The 20,726-nt window shown below is 34.3% G+C and overlaps 1 protein-coding gene across 1 annotated transcript; it reads right to left on the bottom strand.

Annotated features, from left to right (window-relative positions):
* Positions 1 to 9,102: 9,102 nt before the first annotated feature.
* Positions 9,103 to 18,343, bottom strand: LOC142349424 (uncharacterized). The gene is made up of 4 exons (XM_075400966.1): positions 18,112 to 18,343; positions 15,680 to 16,041; positions 14,323 to 14,486; positions 9,103 to 9,338 (listed from the first exon to the last, which is right to left on the bottom strand). The coding sequence occupies exons 1-4, from the start codon at positions 18,243 to 18,245 to the stop codon at positions 9,168 to 9,170; spliced, it is 831 nt and encodes a 276-aa protein (XP_075257081.1). The 5' UTR covers positions 18,246 to 18,343; the 3' UTR covers positions 9,103 to 9,167.
* Positions 18,344 to 20,726: the final 2,383 nt, after the last annotated feature.

Here is a 20,726-nt window from a genome sequence, read left to right as displayed (position 1 = left end):
ATTGTCGAGCAAATCATAATAAAAAGAATATAAGAATTTTAAAAAATAAATATTTTTTCGGTTCACCAAAAAGTCAAAAATTAACCTTTCCAGTCTTTGTTTAAGGTATAAAACTTTGAGGACTAAAAGTCTTCGATGAAAGAACTGATGTGTAAATTGTATTTGGATTTGTCTCGCAAACTTGAGAACAATGAGCTCTTTATCGAAATTGTTTGATCAAGTGGGATCTTAAACTGAAGAAAACAACATAACAGACGCATGTAAAACGAGGACAATCTGCAGCTGGTTTCAAGTACGAAACAATAACTGCGAAATGGAGCCACTCAAAATCGTTCTGGGAAGCATTTTTATTTAAAACTTCGAAACTGATGATAAGACTCGTAGTACTTACGGTATGCAAGCATATAGTTAAAAAACTACGATTTACGATCAGAGGAGACCCAAAAACTATAATAATAAAAGATTGCTTGAATTATGGTAATCGAAGCATATTAAGGCACTAGGTTTTTCTTAAAAAATATAGCAAGCAGATTGCCGGAGAATAGCCTCGATAGACGCTTGGGGCCTTCCATGAATTGAAACATCTGAACAAATAATATCGACAGATCGACCACCAGTCGTTTAACAGACCACTAGATTTTTGGGTTAGATTCGGACTACCTTTTTTTGAGACATATACGCTTTGTAAGGAAAAATCATTGATAAAGCTTTATCAAAATTAATTTTCGAAAACAAAAACACAAGACTAGGGTTCAAGAATAAGGGCATATAAGTTTGGCACTACTCATATGCACAATATCGAACTTTATCTAGTAAATGTTCATAAAATTTCATGGGTGAGTTCAGAAGTCATTGTTTCGAGCGAGGTTCGTCACGCAATTGACCTAAAATAACGCACACAGACTTTTATTGCAAAGCATTAGAAGTCATTGCAAAAGTCAATTCCAAGAAGTCGGGTCGTGAGAATCATCGATGGAAACGGAGAACTAAAAAACTCACTATGTCCCCAGTAATAGCCCTTATCACTTCGCGGCTACTAAAAAGAAAATTGTTTTCTGACGGTCGTATTAGGTGAATTATACTTTAAAAGCTCACGAATATTTTTTACAAGGCTGAATTTTGGGACAGATGGAACGTTTTCACGCATATCTAGACAGAGACAAAATTAGTTTGGAAAAACAATGCTGAATTAAGACAAAAGGAGAAGTAGTATTATTAAGCTAATAAAATGCTTGTTTTAATGAAAACAAGAAACACATGAAATACAATGAGTGCCATATCATTTCTGTATTGTCGAGCAAATCATAATAAAAAGAATATAAAAATTTTAAAAAATAGATATTTTTTGGTTCGCCAAAAAGTCAAAAATTAACATTTCCAGTCCTTGTTTAAGGTTTAAACCTTTGATGACTAAAAGTCTTTGATGAAAGAACTGATGTGTAAATTGTATTTGGATTTGTCTCGCAAACTTGAAAACAATGAGCTCTTTAACGAAAGTGTTTGATCAAGTGGGATCTTAAACTGAAAAAAAAAACAACATAAGAGACGCATGTAAAACGAGGACCATCTGGAGCTGGTTTCAAGTAGGAAACAATAACGGCGAAATGGAGCCACTCAAAATCGTTCTGATAAGCAGCTTTATTTAAAACTTCGAAACTGATGAGAAGACTCGTAGTACTTACGGTATGCAAGCAAATAGTAAAAAAAAACTACGATTTACGATCAGCGGAGACCCAAAACTATAATAATAAAAGATTTAAGATGCCAGACATTTAAACGACAAAAAATGTTAAGAAAATATCAAAAGTTTTCGAGAAGGATAATTTCTCAGAGAAATACTTCGACTGATCGATAAATACTTAGAGAATTACTTTGACTGATCCCGAAATCTTTTTTTAAATGAGGTACTCCACTCTTATGAGTCGTTTAAAAAAAATTGCAGATCTTAAATCATTTTTTTCTTTTAAGTTTGAAAATCATTCAAAAAAATCTCAGCACGGTTTCTGTTAAACTCCATGAACTTATTAGCAACATCCCTTTGGTAACCAAAAGTTCCTTAAATCATAATCAAGAATTGCATGACAATATCTTTCAGATCTATCCTGTACATTTTCCTACACAATACCTGTACCTGAGAAGTCTTTTGCAACTGCAACGGCACGGATAACAGTAATCAATCCTACAATATGCCGTTTAAAACCAACTTCTTTTTAAAATCATTTTTGGCAGCAAAAAAGTTTTCAAACTTGTTTCGGAATTTCGGAATTTGCATTCGCATTGTGTTGTTGTTGATCTATTCATTCGTTGTTCACCCTATTCTTGCATCACAACCTTCGGCTAGATCAGAAAGAAAACATTCAACTGGTTTTGAAAAACTTTTCAAATGAAATAACTTCAAGGACGTTAACACCAATAGCTATCAAATGAAGGCATCAAATAGGTTAACTTAAATCTCAATAGGAAGATAATTAAAACTAACATTAATCAGAAAATTTTTTTGACTAGAAAAACAATTACCGATAGGATTATTAACAAATAATTTCAACTGTTTGTTTCTCTATAAATAATTCGATTGTATAAAAAGATGAAAGATTGAAAGTAGTTGTTTTGTCGTTTATTAGCTAAATTAAACTTAAAAAAGACGGATTTTGTTAGCTCAAGATGCTTCTAGTCATTTCTCCAAAAGTTGTAATTGAATTCAGAATCTTTCTAGAATCTTGCAAGATTTCATATTCAAAAGGCGTTTACGAAAAAAGTCGTATAGGTTCAGTTCTGCTGACCGAAAATCCTAATATCAGTCATCTCAATTTGGTTTTCAGGTAGTTTTAGCTACCAAAAAACACAAATAAATTTTCCAGAATTCAAAAACTTGCAAGATTTTGAATCGGGGTTAAAAATTTTTTTCATTGAATTCGGTTTTGTAATTTGTTTTATAAACAATAATTTGCTTTAAAGATGTTTTCTAAAAAATTTGTACCCTGATTTTTTTTTGCCTTGATTGATATCTTTTAAGATTCTTGCAAGAATTTTGCAAGTTTTGAATCAGCTTGCAACATTCTTGCAATTTTTAATTTCTCTCATCGCTAGGGTTATTACACTTTGGCTTGACTTCTCTGGGCCAGTATTAACTAGGGTCAGAAGCGTCAACTAGTTACTTTCATGTTTATTGAGCAATTTTGGAGTAAGAATTCTGGAACCCAAAGCTCTAATAGAACAAACGTTGGTTCTTTCCCATTATAACCTCTCAGATTAGCTGTCATACGATGTTTAGCCACCTTCTCCCCCAACCCCAATATGTTTAGATATACCGTAAGGGGGGTTTGTAATTTTGTCGGAGAGACTATAATGGAAAGAAACCCAAAAATGTTAGTTAGCAGGGCCGGGCTTTGTTCTATGTTCTAAGTTTTTTAGAGAGCCAAGCTGTTAAAGAGAGGAGTCAACTATCTGTTAAAATTAGTGAGAGTCAAAAGTGATGTTTTTTAGTATAAAACAAGATGGCGAGTAAACTGCGACACTATTTTTGGGCAGACACCCAAGCAATTTAAGTCAAACGTACATTTTCGTTGAAGATGTGCTTTTTACGCGTGGAATTCCTCGTTTTAATTCCAAATTGACTAATTTCAACTGATTTCTGGTTTTAGGGTCTGGTTATAGTTTTTACCTTGATTATCTGAGGAATTTAGCGCCCTGATATGAGGACGCTTGCACCCAGGTGCTGTTTAAATTACTCGGCATTGAAACTAGAAAATTGCAAGACCTGGCAATTTGAAATTGTTTCGGATAAATTAAGATGGCTGAAAAATGCAGCTTTATTATTAAATAGAAGGCAGTTGTTGGATCTATTCTATCCCCCCCCCCGTCTAGTTAGCCAGAAATCAATATTGGTGACTCTTTTGGTATCTATTCTGTCCCCCCCCCCCCCCCAGTGTTTTTTATGACCTCCAGTTACAGATTATATGTTGTTATATAGCACGTTACTATGTAAGAAAATAGCACGTGCGCCGGGGGTCATAAAAGATTTATTCTCACTAAGCTGGGGGACCAGAAGAGAATAGATCCAAAAAGTCAAACTTGCCAAATTTTTCTATATACATAGCCAGTTGACATGCGTGAGTTTTCGAAATTTTCAAACTTTTAGGTGCTTCTAGGTTAGGTGACTTTAATTTAAAAACGTCAGTACACTTCTGGCGTATATCATGAAACCTGAGGTGGTTCGAGAGATTGAGCCTGATTTTTGAAGTGACTTCTGAAAAGTCCTGTAATCTTTGCTTAAAAAGTAACTTAGCAGAAGTCAATTCAAAGTTCTCAAAACACTCCATGAGCGCCCAAAATATTCAGAGACTTCAAACGTCAGAAGTGAGATGAGCTCCAAAGGGAGAAATTTGGTTCTGTTGAGACTGTTTCGCACATTCTTATTTTACAAAGTAACCTGCTATATAACAATACATAAAATTACAGTACATCCCTTTTGAAAACTTGATGAAGTACTCCTTCTAGGGCACGTAATGTCATTATAGTACTACGAGAGATAAGTTTTTTTTGCAATTGTGCTCAAGCTACAGAAATACATTATTGCTTGTGCTTGATGAAATCAATGACCAGTTTGAGATTCGACTCTAATTAGAGACTCGGAAATTCAATTGGTCATTTCCATAACTCGTTCACGTTTATGGTCGCGAATAATAGTAGAAACAGAAGCAAAATATGTTTATATGTCAACCTGCAGTCTTTCATACCAAAAGTTGTTTAAAAAAATTTTTTGTTCAATGTAGAGGCCGAGCATTAATTATTTCCCCAAACATTCATCATTCATTTCATTAAAACAATTTTATGTCAACATATTTTGTTTCTAAATTTCATACATTTGTAAACATGTAAAAAGAGCACCAAACGTGCGAACAAGCTGACCGGGTTAAAGTCTTAACAAAACAAGGTCACTAAAACTATTGTATGACAAAATTGCGTTTTACACCTGGTAATAACGAAGTGTTAGTTTGACTTTTCTAAATAATCACATCTGCTGCCACTTATACAGAGGTGAAGCGAAAGAACTAAGCCTCGTGAAATTCCGCACATATCTGATTCCACACACTTCAAAGCTTAATAAAAGTAGGTGTGTGTCGGTCGCAGATTGCTGCGAAGAGCAGATAAATATGCCTGAGCTTTGTTGTGATCATAGAAACCGGGTTCAGTTTTTGTGGAAAAACGGGAGCTCTAGCTTGAGCAGAGCACCAGATTATTAGTTGAAGTCAGGTTGGCTTTGAAAGAACTAAGAAAACTATTTTCACAAGGAAATCCAGTTTGCCTAACAATCTCACTTGAGCAGTAAAATAGTGTGTCTTGCTAACGTGAAACTTGTAATTTATCTTATCATCGATTTGGTCTTGAAAGTTTGAATAACTTGAGAGAAAGGAAATTAACGAACCTCTGATAGCTGAACATTAGGGTGACAAAAAATTCCTCTTCTTCGACCAGACGAACGATTTATAATCAGTTCGTTGAAAGTAATAGGCGGTGAAAGATAGATTTTCAGTTCACAGACTTGAGTTTTCCAAACCTAAAACCTAGATGCTACGTCGTCTCTATGGCTTCGGCCCCAGTGACTAACGAAGGACCTCTGTTTTGACCAACAATTCAAGTCCGCTTACGACAAAAGACGGGTTCTCCTCTGTGAATTGTGTTCTATTCTGAAACTGAATGTACCCCCTTAGATTCGTCTATAAACTTAAACAGTGAGCAATCTATAGGGACACAAATTTTGGTTTGAATAGCACCAAATTGAATTGTTGAGTTGTTAACCAAAACTCAGAAAAAATTGTTTGATTATTCAATTGGAACTTGAGTAGTTCCAACAATTGATTTTATTATTCAGCAAAGCTGAGCGATTAGTTATTTGAACTAATAAAGCAACGTTTAATGCAACCGTAATTTACAGAATAGCGGATATAAAGTTACAAAAGCGAACTGCACAACTTAGTATCCAGACAGCTTGTAAACCGCTAATAACGAACTGGGCGGTATAAAACTTTCCTTGTAATCGATAGGAAAGCAGCCGTTACATTCAACGTTAGGACAACTCCGATATTGTCGATCAACCCATGAACAACTGCGACCATTAAGTCTTACCCGAAACATTTTATTCATTATATCTGTCAACCTTTGTCATTTCTCGCAAAATAACTGTCTGTACAGTCTCTGCATACGTAGAGATTTCACCCAGGGAGCAATTTCTGAAGAAAAAATGGGTTGAGCTAAATATTCTCAATCTCATCAGCTACCTGTTTAGGTTATGTCAACATCTGCTCAGTTGTAATTACTCTCCACAAAACAGTTTTACAATGTAAACCTCAACAATTTTTTCTGACAGGGGCTAAGTAACTTTTTCTGACAGGGCTAAGCAAGCAGTTCAAAATAAATACGTCATGTTTCAAAATCGAATGACTATTTTAAATCAAATTTACGTAATGGTGAATTAATTCAGTCCAATTTCAACATATACGGCATGCTAATTATCTTCTGATATATTGGCTTGCACAGTCTGATGTCTTCTATCATATCTGGATGGTCTTTGGCCAATTCCTCAAGATCCACCACTCTTTCCTTCGAATCCGCAAATGAGGTCGTAGTGTTGACTCTTGCGAAGAATCCCTACATTGATAGCAATTGACTGCATCTAGCGTTTGTTGACGGGGGGGTCCCCAATTTAAGCAAGCAATGATCGATGTTTAATTTAATATATTTTTTTATTTTCCGCATTATACTTCACAGAATTGGAAAACGTAAGATAAGTTGCCTGGAAAAATCCTTATTTTACCGTTCTTGTTGTCTTGTTTATGCTTACTTTGATCAAATTCACGTTCTTCTGCTGAACGAACCTTTAAGTTATGTTAACTTTAGCTTCACTGAAAAAGTAGTCGGTCACTGAAAAAGTAGTGAAGTTTTTTTAAACTTATTTAAGCATTCGGTACGCAAAAAAAAACCTCACTTCCTGATTGTGGAAAGTTTCATAAACCACATGAAAATAAAATCCACTTTAATTTTTAAAAATCAAACTGTATCTCAGCTGGACGACAGTTTATTTAGCCTAAAAAATTTCAGGTGACAAAATACAAATTTTTAATCTGTTCCGAAGACAATGTTATTCTATGCAAAATTATGCAAAACGAGTACACCATGGTCGACGGGTGAGTTTTTACAGCGAGGTTAAATTTCGATAATTGTGCGAATTATCTGATCATGGCTAATCATTGCGGGTATGGATTTGATCAAACGACGTTTTGAATGAAGTTCTGAGTCTGTGAGAGGATTTCACCGTAAAAAAATATAGGAGTATGGATTGAATGCAGTATTTTTGTGATAGCGTTTACGTCAAATTACGTCATTTTCGTCGAGAAACATTTCAACAAATTAGCTGCAACGGCTACCATATTCTTCTATAAGGTCACGATATTCTTACATATTTTCATCGCGTGTATTTTTCTTTCAAAATACTACAAAAATTGTCGGTGAGTGCGTTCAAAAAATCATTCACTGCAATCACTGCGTTTAATTTGTAAACATGTAAAAAGAGCACCAAACGTGCAAACAAGCTGACCGGGTTAAAATCTTAACAAAACAAGGTCACTAAAACTATTGTATGACAAAATTGCGTTTTACACCTGGTAACAACGAAGTGTTAGTTTGACTTTTCTAAATAATCACATCTGCTGCCACTTATACAGAAGTGAAGCGAAAGAACTAAGACTCGTGAAATTCCGCTAATATCTGATTCCACACACTTCAAAGCTTAATAAAAGTAGGTGTGTGTCGGTCGCAGATTGCTGCGAAGAGCAGATAAATATGCCTGAGCTTTGTTGTGATCATAGAAACCGGGTTCAGTTTTTGTGGAAAAACGGGAGCTCTAGCTTGAGCAGAGCACCAGATTATTAGTTGAAGTCAGGTTGGCTTTGAAAGAACTAAGAAAACTATTTTCACAAGGAAATCCAGTTTGCCTAACAATCTCACTTGAGCAGTAAAATAGTGCGTCTTGCTAACGTGAAACTTGTAATTTATCTTATCATCGATTTGGTCTTGAAAGTTTGAATAACTTGAGAGAAAGGAAATTAAAGAACCTCTGATAGCTGAACATTAGGGTGACAAAAAATTCCTCTTCTTCGACCAGACGAACGATTTATAATCAGTTCGTTGAAAGTAATAGGCGGTGAAAGATAGATTTTCAGTTCACAGACTTGAGTTTTCCAAACCAAAAACCTAGATGCTACGTCGTCTCTATAGCTTCGGCCCCAGTGACTAACGAAGGACCTCTGTTTTAACCAACAATTCAAGTCCGCTTACGGCAAAAGACGGGTTCTCCTCTGTGAATTGTGTTCTATTCTGAAACTGAATGTACCCCCTTAGATTCGTCTATAAACTTAAACAGTGAGCAATCTATAGGGACACAAATTTTGGTTTGAATAGCACCAAATTGAATTGTTGAGTTGTTAACCAAAACTCAGAAAAAATTGTTTGATTATTCAATTGGAACTTACTGAGTAGTTCCAACAATTGATTTTATTATTCAGCAAAGCTGAGCGATTAGTTATTTGAACTAATAAAGCAACGTTTAATGCAACCGTAATTTACAGAATAGCGGATATAAAGTTACAAAAGCGAACTGCACAACTTAGTATCCAGACAGCTTGTAAACCGCTAATAACGAACTGGGCGGTATAAAACTTTCCTTGTAATCGATAGGAAAGCAGCCGTTACATTCAACGTTAGGACAACTCCGATATTGTCGATCAACCCATGAACAACTGCGACCATTAAGTCTTACCCGAAACATTTTATTCATTATATCTGTCAACCTTTGTCATTTCTCACAAAATAACTGTCTGTACAGTCTCTGCATACGTAGAGATTTCACCCAGGGAGCAATTTCTGAAGAAAAAATGGGTTGAGCTAAATATTCGCAATCTCATCAGCTACCTGTTTAGGTTATGTCATCATCTGCTCAGTTGTAATTACTCTCCACAAAACAGTTTTACAATGTAAACCTCAACAACTTTTTCTGACAGGGGCTAAGTAACTTTTTCTGACAGGGGCTAAGTAAGCAGTTCAAAATAAATACGTCATGTTTCAAAATCGAATGACTATTTTAAATCAAATTTACGTAATGGTGAATTAATTCAGTCCAATTTCAACATATACGGCATGCTAATTATCTTCTGATAAATTGGCTTGCACAGTCTGATGTCTTCTATCATATCTGGATGTTCTTTGGCCAATTCCTCAAGATCAACCACTCTTTCCTTCGAATCCGCAAATGAGGTCGTAGTGTTGACTCTTGCGAAGAATCCCTACATTGATAGCAATTGACTGCATCTAGCGTTTGACCGGGGGGGGGGGGGGGGTGGGGGGGGTCCCCAATTTAAGCAAGCAATGATCGATGTTTAATTCAATATATTTTTTTATTTTCCGCATTATACTTCAGAGAATCGGAAAACGTAAGATAAGTTGCCTGGAAAAATCCTTATTTTACCGTTCTTGTTGTCTTGTTTATGCTGACCTTGATCAAATTCACGTTCTTCTGCTGAACTAACCTTTAAGTTATGTTAACTTTAGCGTCACTGAAAAAATAGTCGGTCAAAAACTGAAGTTTTTTTAAACTTATTTAAGCATTCGGTACGCAAAAAAAACCTCACTTCCTGATTGTGGAAAGTTTCATAAACCACATGAAAATAAAATCCACTTTAATTTTTAAAAATCAAACTGTATCTCAGCTGGACGACAGTTTATTTAGCCTGAAAAATTTCAGGTGACAAAATACAAATTTTTAATCTGTTCCGAAGACAATGTTATTCTATGCAAAACTATGCAAAACGAGTACACCATGGTCGACGGGTGAGTTTTTAAAGCCAGGTTAAATTTCGATAATTGTGCGAATTATCTGATCATGGCTAATCATTGCGGGTATGGGTTTGATCAAACGACATTTTGAATGAAGTTCTGAGTCTGTGAGAGGATTTCACCGTAAAAAATATTGGAGTATGGATTGAATGCTGTATTTTTGTGATAGCGTTTACGTCAAATTACGTCAATTTCGTCGAGAAACATTTCAACAAATTAGCTGCAACTGCTACCATATTCTTCTATAAGGTCACGATATTCTTACATATTTTCATCGCGTGTATTTTTCTTTCAAAATACTACAAAAATTGTCGGTGAGTGCGTTCAAAAAATCATTCACTGCAATCACTACGTTTAATTTACAGTTGCATATCAACATGCCTTGCGTGAAGAGTATGAGAAATATTTTAAAAGATTGATTTTTGCTCAATTTCTTACAGTGAGACACCAAGATAAATTAAATACACCGCAAAGGTAAAGTTGTCTTGGTCAGTTTTGACCGAGTGTAAACCTTAATTCCGATTTTTAAATACGCAGGAGTTGAACAAGGCGGCTCGGTAATGTGCGATGGCACATAAGGTTCCGACCCCGCCCATCCACAATTTTGGCATAATTGTCTACCAAATGAGGAACAGATAGAAAAACCCAAAAAATATTTTTTGCGAATCCCAAAAAAGTCCAAGTCTTTTTCAAAAAATTCTGTATGAACGATAAGATAGCCTCCGAAGCAAATAAATCAGTGGAGTAAAAATTGATGCATTAGATTGCTGTAATATGTCAATATTAAGAAAGCGAGTCAAGCTGAACTGCAAAATCAAAAAACAACAACAACAAACATTAATTACATCAAAAAATTTATGTCCCTCTTAAAAACTAAATTTAACAAAAAAAGTCAGCATACCGTCAGATAAACCTAAAACTAAACAAAAATAACTTATAAATCACCAGAAAACATATGCGACCAATCCATAAAAAGGTTTGGTAACAATTATACAAAAAGGAACAAAAACAGTAAAGTGAAAGAATTAATATATTTTTTGAAACAGTTAACTACAAAGTAATAAATACCATTATGAATCAATTAATATTACCACAAATTTACGATTACCACTGTTTCTATAGAAGGACATTAGGACCTGTCCCTAATCATTTTTTAAAGCGGCTAAAAAGAACAACAAAAAAACAAACAAAATTTCAATTGAAACTTGCCAGAAAACGCTGTCAAAACCGTCAAACCATATTTTGGCCCTCAAAATATTTTCGATTGCGCTTTCTTCAAACAGCTATAAAGTATTACGTGGCCATTCATTAGTAAGACTAAGTAACAAGTAGACAAAAAAGCGAAGTGCTAAAGTATTACTTTTAATTTTTTTTTGCGAAACAAAATTACATTCAATGTCATGAAAGGCATTAATTACAATAAGAACTATTCAAATAGGGTCATTTATTCATGAAAAAGAAGCCCTCGATACCTGCAATTATCCAGAATATTTCTTGCATCTACAAAAAGAACGTCAAATATGACAAAAATCAAATTAATTTACTTTTTTTTGTGAAAAACCCTTGACGAAACCAGTAAGGTCATAACAAATTCTTTAAAAAAGATCTTGGGACGCCAATCCCTTTTATTCCCTTGACATCCATAATGTCATATTTGACCTGTAATTAAATAACGAGATTAGGTAACAAAAAGAAACATAAAAAGAGCAAAATTGCGAAATTGAAAAGTTTTTTTTTAAATTGTGGAAAACAATTGTTTTTGAAAGTCATGAAAGCCATCAGCTATCTAATAATATCAGAATATCGGTTCTTCTATTTTTCCATGAAAAGCCAATGAAAGCTATCACTATACAGGAAACTTCATACGACCGAAACGACGAAGTATAAATGACAGTTAGACAAAATTTAAAAAATTCAGTTGATTTCTTCAAGAAAGAGGCTTCGGGGCCGTTAAAACGATGATGTATATCTTTCACGATTTTAGTATGTGCCTTATTCTGAACGCTAATAATGAGACATGAGAACTGAAAATGTGAAAATTAGAAATTAGAAAGTGTGAAAAACTGGCAAATATCAAAACAAACAAAAATCTGAAATGTTGTAGTATCAAAGCCAGAAAACAATATCTTCAGGCTTAAAACTGCAACCGAGAATAAATGTTAAATCAGTAGAAAGAAGAAGCATTCTTTCTTTGATGAAACTAAGCTGTAAGTTGAACAAATTAAGAAAAAAATAGAGGAAATTTTCATTAGGCCATTATTTATTGAAAAGTCAATTATTTTTTTAAGAAAAAGAAACGACCATAAATTTTCAAGTAAAAAATAAATGCATTAGCTTCGAGCTGCTTAGTGAGCGAATTGGTTGGACCTATCACTCCTTAGCTTTGATTTGATATGTTCTGTTCTTTATTATCAAAAAAGGTCTTTTTTTTTTAAAAAAAAAAGACCGACTGATTACAACCCGATTTTTTTTGGATTGTAACAGTCCAAGAATGGCCCAAAACTATCCCTGCCAATGCTTATTGTCCGTTAGGAACAATTGATTTTTCGAATGTTGTAGATATAGATAATTTGTTAATTGAAAACTCGAATAATCAACGAGTAAAGTTAGCAAAAAAGGCAAAGTTTTAACTACAGAGCACTCTCAGCGGACTCTGAAGTAGAAATAGCCCCCCTCTGAGTCTACAAAGATTGTATGGGTGTTGTTTGGGGGTGTACTGTCGGCAAATTTAATCAAAGTGGACTAAAGTAGCCTATTTCGTGCTGTTTTTTGTGAAAAAGGCTAAATTTTGAAATGTTTATCCAGATTTTTTGACCAAAAAAATTAAATTAAAACAATCAACAATGCTTGTTCGTCCTCAAAAATAAAATAAAAGACACTATTCTTAAAAATTATAGCAAATTTTAGCAAAACTGACGAAACTTTAGGCAAAAATTCCGGAAAATGTGAATAAAAACAACGTGAATTCACTCTACTTTTCTCAGAAGTTTAAACCTCGATAACTCCCTGTAGAAAACGAAAATTAAAAAAATCTTTTTGATTCTATATTCTACGTTGGACGAGCTTTCTTATGATACCAGTCTCAACTCTCTACGATGAATATATCGATCGGCGAAAATTCACGGAACAAAAAAAAACCATTTGAGTATATAGTTCCTCCCCCCTCAAGAGGGTCGGAACAATTAATTTAAGAATCGCGGATACCAGGCTACAAACTTGGTAACCTGAAATCTGCAGTGACATCCGGACTCCATTTCATTACACTGGTAGTTTAATTCCGCGTTGAAACAATTAATTTTAATTTCAATCAAGGTGCTTATAAAAGTAAGACAAGGTTTCAAAGCTTAGAAGTGATTAATTGAAAAAAATTTTAAAAAATATTTATAAAACGAAATTGCCTCAGCTGAATATTTGGAAATAAGTGAGGCACCTCGAATAATTTTCTTTCAAATTGAATAACCAGTGATGACAATGCTTTAATTAACCACAATGCACATTGTGAAATCTCATTTCACATTTTTTTAAACACAATTAGAGTTCAGTTACAAGATTTGATAACCTGGTTCTCTTTTGGAACGTAACGCAATTCCGCAAACTTATGAAAAGTCATTTTTTTCGGATTCAAATATAAAATTTTGTAGCACGATTTTTGCAATTGAACGCAACCAAAATAGTGAAGGGTTACATATGGTAGTTGCCGCCAGAGGATGACATTGATACATGACAATAATGTACAAAACGTTTAATTGCAATGAATTTTTTCTTTTGATAATTATACCTTTTTAAATATTCGATTGTATTAATTCGAGTTTTCTTATTGTTTTTTTTCATCGTGTTAAAGATTTTTTGTCATACTGATCAGAGCAAATTCAGAGGAAAAGTCATGATGTTCAGAATAAATGCAGAGAAGAAGGTCATAATGTTCAGAATAAATGCAGCGAAAACATCATTATGTTCATAAGAAATTCAGAATTTTACTATGATTTTAGGTCAATGAAAGGCAAGATTTAGGTCACACGGTGCGGGAATTGTAAATTTTGTGAAACAAGGTACCCTGAATTAGATTGTTTTGTATCATATTGCAAGGGTTGTATATTTCCCAGCCTCTTAAGTACATATGAATCTGAGGAAGCTTTCAACAGTTAAGAAGTTTATTCGTTTTAAACAACTGGTTGAGTGAAAATTTTGGCAAATAAAAAACAATTATTAATTTTGATGTTGCTAACAGCTATAATAAAAAATCTGCATATTGAACTGAAATTTCAGTTACTTTTCTAATTCAGATTTATTTTTCATTTATACGTAAATTCTCCAATACTGCAAATTATAAAATGAGCTAATTGATAAAAACACCCAGTCCTTATTTTCAATAAAAGATTTATTAATAAGATATACGTTATTCAAAAAATATGGCTCAAAACCAAAAATATTTGCCTGCTCTACATCGGACGCTTCGAGTGTCGCCGGTGCAGTCCATGTGGGATCCAGAAACTCTGTTGGCTTCCAAGTTAGAAGAGATTCTGTGAACTCAATTCCTGCTTTCTCACAAATTGCTTTCACTACTTTTGCCGAGCCGTCTTTTGATGAGAGCTGAGTACCTGCAAGGAAAAAATGACTTCGTTTCAAGTTCCGCTCATCGAAGACTAATTTTTAATAACTTGCCCATCTCAGGTGTGACAACTTATCAAATTAAGTCGCATTGTTTTTACAAACTAATATTACAGAGTCTGAAAATGGGCCCGAGTGCGCCGAAGTCTAGACAATGGACCCACCTGAGATCAATTGCGTCTGATCAGAACCCATTTTAAGGTTGCTTTGGTCTGGTAGTATCTGATCAGTGATTAATTTTTTCTGATATGGAGTGATCAGAGGTCAATTGAATCTGCTACTTCAACCTGAGATGTTTACCATGACCGGGAGTCCTTGGCATGTTTCTCAAATTGTTCTTGACAAAATTTTATCTTACTTTCATGGTCGCCAATAGGAATTTGCCAAGAAATTTGATTCAAATTCAGTTTTCATTCTGGGTCAAGCTCGTAGACTTTTTTTATTGGTTTAAGACTTTGAGCCAAAATTTCGATACATGACAAGCACAAGTTATTAAGTATTACTCCAAATGTAAGTGATTGATACAAAAATGAACAAAAACACAAAATTGTGACACACTCGTTTCACATTAAACCCGGGTCGAGAGAAAAATTATGTAAGAAATGCGCTGAAATGCGCTGATTTTTCACAAATTTCAGCCCAAAAACCTTAAATAATAATGCACTGAAATGTGCTGAAATGCGCTGAAACTTTGCACGAAACGCGCTGAAAATCACTGATTTTTGAAATAATAGCTCTGACTGAGACTCGAACCCTGCTCTCCGATGGCAGTTTGATTTTTTTATAAATAAGCCGTCGACGAAGAAATGCGCTGAAATTATGTAACATAAAAGCAAATTTAAGTCTTTCGAAATTCAGGAATTGGTTTCAAAAAGCGTTTAATTCCACTCTATAAATTTATGTTTATAATTTATAAAATTTATTTATAAAATAGAAAATTTATTTATAAAATATAAAATTTATAAAATTTATTTATAAAATATTATGTAAGATTTTTGAGCAGAAAAATTTGAAAAATCAGCTCATTTCAGCGCATTTCAGAGCATTTCAGAGCATTCAACTCGTCTTACATAATTATAGCACATTCAGCACATTTCCTACAAAAAATTGCGCTGAAACGGCGCTGACATCTCGACCCGTTGATGCGCAAACAAAGATTATGGTATAAGAAGAGACATCTAACCATCAATGATAAGGGGTTGTTTACTGGACAACTTGGTCACAGCTTCTATGCCATCCAAAATACACTCATAGAACACCCGCAAGTCTGGGAAAACGCTTTTAACGGGGTAATAATATAACTTATTTGCAGTCGGCAGGAAACTCGTGAACACATATTCCGGGTCACGCACCAGGAAAATATTGACTGAGTCTTTTTCAATTACTTCCTCGTGACGTCCCTTCAAGGCGAAGAAAAGGTCTTTCAGGATTTTCACCTTTGCTTGGTTTTCGGTCCATTGTTGAATAATGGAGTTGGTGTTGACACCAGGAACTGTTGCGATGTTCTTAACAACTCCAAGATCTTCAGGACGCTCAGTATGCATGCTATAAAGGGATTGTTTTGTTATCATTATTTATTTTGTTGATTTTACTGCTACCATCGTGAAGCCCGCCTCAAAATATGCAATTTCGTAGGACCTAGGTATCCAAGACAACATAGAACCTAATGCTCTGAAGCACATCAGTTAGACCAATTCCACGCAAGATCTTGGAGTCGGACTACATACGTTCCAAGTCTATATAAGATCTTAATCTTCTAAGAAGGGATTGATTATTTAATCAAAAAGTGGTTTCTTTTATGTGGCAAATTCTTGTGTTGTTTCTAAGTAGTAATTCAATTCTCACTTGATTTAAGATAATAAACTTCAGTGAGAATTTTTTTTGAATTCGTGGATTCGTTTGAATTGAAGATGCTTTTTCGTAACGAAATTTTTATTGTTTTACAGTTTTTGTGCTAGTTATGTGTTCTAGTTTTCTTAATAAGTACATTTGTTGATAAACGCGTTCGGTTTTAGCAACAGATCTCCCTTTTACTTCTGATAAAATTAGATTTCGTTTAAATTCATTTTATTGTCCTTAAGTTCTCCAGTATGCTCTTAGAGAAAAACTGCCTAATTTACAGCCTGTCAAGATAATCAAATAAAATTTAAAAAACCTAAACATTCTTCATTCACAAATAGCAGCCCCATCGTTTTAAAGTACTCTATTTTGTGCTTGTATCTAGCAGACCTGTCCACTTACACGATTTTGAAAAATGCTCCTGAAAATTCGACAATTTGCTTCCTATTTCCGGAAAAGAAGTTTCTATGAGAAACTGAAAAACCAAAGCCCCGTCGCCCAAATTTATTTGGCTAGTGTTTAATGTTTTTGATTAAGTTGACCTCCAACATCTTTAGTTAAAAAACATTAAATTTTTCAACCAAATGACATTTTTTGACTTTTTAGGAAACTTTTTGAGTGTGTCATCAGTGATACTTTTATGTTTTAACTTCCAGGAAGCTTCTGGGTCAAAAAATTGCCGAGTTAATGTACTATATGTAAACGATCCCAAGAAATGAGACCAAATGAAATCATCCACATCAGATTAAAGTGTTCCAGGAGTTCGCGCTGCAGTGCCGTCACCATTGCGGAAGACAGCCTCTGCGTTACTAGTCCTCTCTAATTATTACACGAGCGTTCCAAAAAATTTTGGCATAATGCATGATTTGAGGAGATTAAAACTCAACAGCAAAATTCTCAACTCTGCTGTAGTTGGATTTTGGTTAGAAAGATTTCTTCGTAAAAAATTGTCGATTTGTTTGGTTTTGTTTGGTATGTTTGGTTTCAGTTTTCAGTTGTAAGAAGTTTTCTGTATATTCTGTCTGAAACGTAAGAAAGTTTTGTTATGTTTGGTTTGGGAAGATTAGGTATGTTGGATCTTGAGCTTAAAAAGACTTCGGGATGTTCAATTTAGCGAGATATCAAGTCTCTTTTGCCTTAAAAAAGGCGATATCGAATCTCTCTTGCGTTAAAAAACCGACGGTACCGAATATCTCTAGCTTTTAAAAACCACAATAACGACAACGCCCAATACTCTCCTTTTTTTAAAAACAACGATACCGAAACTCTCTACGTATAAATAACGACAATAGCCAATCTCGCTTACGTCTAAACGACGATACCGAATATCTTTTATATTAAATACCAAACAAAAACTGTGATGATAAGTTGTTTTGTTGTTTTGGCTAGAAGAAAACAACGATACCAACTATTGCTCTTTTTTTTTATAAAAACCGACGATTTCTCGACTAGGGTGACTAAACAATTTATGGATAAGCTAGCGTTTGAGTTGAGTCTCAAAACAAATTAGATTGACCTTGAAAATGCAGCTAAAACGGTGGTTTAAAGTCATGATAAAATGCGCATAGCTGGACTGACTGGCACTCTAGGGTAATTGTTAATTGATGGTTTTCAATCAACATTCTTTGCTGTTTTTAATCGAAGGTTCGTTTTTTTGTAAAATTGAAAGATTTGTGTTATAAAGTTATCATTCGGTTCATAATTTTAATTTTTCCGCAACAATTACAATAAATTATTTCAAGTGCTTCTTTATTTTTGAAGGAAAAAAATCCTTACCTGTCTTTGTCTCCGAGAAGATAAGCCCATATAAAGTTCTCGAAAAACACTTTGGAGTCTGGAATATTTGACAAACATCTCATCAAAGCTGTTGATCTGGATCTTGGAACAAACCAAATGTTTATCTGGACCATTGTCTTTCGTATTTACAACTGCTGTAATTTGGTTTATGACGTTTGTCTGATCAAAAACTTGAGAACTCAACGCTTGCTAAGTTTATTATGCATTTAGTCAAAACATTCAGCTCATTTGAACGACGCTTTTGCATATTTTTGCTCTTTAGAACTGTTTCTCTGCCAAATCGGGGACACAGAGCAAAGCCATTTCTAACCTTGCGCTCGAGTTGAATAGATTGTAAAAATATTTTTGCGCACAAAAGTCTAAGCATTGACATTGAATTGTCCGATTGGTTTCATTAGAGATGATTTAGAGCACACTTTGAATTCACAACTCATTCTAAATGCATAAAAACATGATTACAGGTGAATTCCAACGCTCAAAACCCAAAAGTTGAAAAAGAATTTCTATTGAAGGCATGAATTTCTGGATATATGCTTTATATGTTCACGTTATTTTAGTTTTTGGCACTAAATTAAAGTAAAAGTTAATAATTTTGTACTGATACAGTAAAAGTTATCTTGAAAAGCATTTTTCAAACAAATTAATGAATAAAAATATCAGTCAAAACTACGAAACTAATTCTCAAAAAATCAATGCATTAAATGAAGAAAATTACGCATAAAAGAACCAATGAGAATGCAGCTCAACCGGAACGAACTTGCGAGAAACCTACAAAATAGCCATTCATCTTGCATGATCTTCCAAGATAACCATCTTTCGTAAGATTTTTTTCAAAACTTATAAGATAACCATCTTTTATAAGAGTCTTGTAAGATCTTGCAAGATAACCGTTCTCTCTCGTCCAGGGCTGTCTATAATGGAAAAAATGAAGAAGATTTATTTTCGTCCAGATACTCATTTTAAGAGGTTTACTGGTTTAAGTAGACTGTATTTGCGGAAAACAGTTCAATCAAAAACTGAATGATTTTGAAATATATATTTTTTGAATCCTGAACCAAGAATATGCCTTTTTAATCCTAATGGAAAAGCTTCTAAGTCATTTCAAGTATGGCTTTGCTGTGTCTGTTTGGAGGGTGTGGCCAAAATTGCATTGAGCGCATTTCGAGCGCACAAACTGATTTAACACAAGAAATCTGGATCGGAAGTAGTTTTTGTTTTTAACACTCTGATCAGTGGTCAATTTTTCTGGGGCCTTGATCTGGGTATTAAAATGCATTCATAAACAAATTTTACCCAGTTGAAAAAATTTTGGTTCGAAAACAGTTTTTTGACCAACCGGTTTAATTTTGATTTTGAGTTAGCTCGTAGAAAAACTCAAACTTTAAATTAAAACAATAAAATTAAATAGCCATATGAGCGAATGAAAAAACATATGCCTAAATTTAAAATATACCGCAAATGTTGAGTTTCTCACTATCCCTAGCTGAGAGTTAATATGACTCTTTTATGATTACAATTGATACCACTACTTGAGTGTTCTTAATCTGCCTAGAAAACTTGGCAACCTTGAAAATTGAATGTAATACCACTTTGATAATGTTTAATCTGTTTGTCGGAGCTGTTAACCAATGGTCAGGATTAACAGCACTTTTAAAACCACTATCGAGTGTGACATGTTGTTTTATTAAATTACATTTACGTATTAGCTTAGAAAGTGAACCAGGTTCAAGTGAAGAGCTCCACGCTTCAAGAAACCCTGAGCAATACTTTATCACGTAGAAATAATGACATGTAGTCGCTTTGGTTTAAGGTTGACTTTTTAGCCACACAGTCGAGGATCCGAGTTAAAGTCTACAAGTTCTTTTCATGAGTCACACCGAAAATCTTTTTTTTTTAAAAAAAAATGGTATTTCTGTCTCTTCAAAACAATATCCTGGTCGAGATCTAGACTTGATGAAAAGACCTAAAAAATCAATGCCGGACGATGTTGATTCAAAATATACGGTCGAGCCTGCATACCTTAAGTCACGACAAACTCATTTCATGGGTCCATCACGGTTTTTTTTAGACGGTCCAACTTACTTTTTATGGGTCCAGTCATGGTTTTATCATAGACTATTGTAACCGAGGAAAACTTTTTTCATGGATCTAATTAGGGTGTTTTCAGGAGTCAAAATATCTAACAAAAATCTTTTCATTGGTCAACACAGGATCTTTTCGTGAGTCAACGTATCTAACATATGTCTCTGCAATAACTTACGGGATAATTGCATCAATTTTTGAATAAGTCATTCGAAAATTTCAGGCGCCCAATCCGAGAAAATCTGGCAATAGTACATGACAAATCACGTACTCTGCTATTTTGTGTAAACATAGCCCTTTCGGCTGAAAATCATTTGATAGAAGACCACAATTTTGCTATCAGGAGGGTTGAGATTCGTTGAAAGGTGATACCATTGTCAAAAAGGAGAAGTTTCGTGAATTTCTCGCAACCTGTTGGATGAAAAACCAAATTGCGTTCTGTCAGAGGCTATACAGTCCGCGATTACTTGGCTCCAGGACCAGGATGATTTTAGTTCAGTGTAAATGTCGTC

Source organism: Convolutriloba macropyga, chromosome 11 (genome assembly GCF_964194025.1).
Source record: "Convolutriloba macropyga chromosome 11, txConMacr16.3, whole genome shotgun sequence".
In the NCBI taxonomy this organism is placed as follows: Eukaryota; Metazoa; Xenacoelomorpha; order Acoela; family Convolutidae; genus Convolutriloba; species Convolutriloba macropyga.
This window is presented reverse-complemented; position numbering and strand designations above follow the sequence as displayed.

Excerpts from the sequence above, each read along its gene's own strand:
- LOC142349424 (XM_075400966.1), bottom strand. The coding sequence starts at position 18,245 with ATGGTCCAGATAAACATTTGGTTTGTTCCAAGATCCAGATCAACAGCT. Across the intron at positions 16,042-18,111 it reads CTTCTCGGAGACAAAGACAG|CATGCATACTGAGCGTCCTG; the intron begins GTAAGGATTTTT and ends ATCCCTTTATAG. Across the intron at positions 9,339-14,322 it reads AAGCGTCCGATGTAGAGCAG|GGATTCTTCGCAAGAGTCAA; the intron begins GCAAATATTTTT and ends CTATCAATGTAG.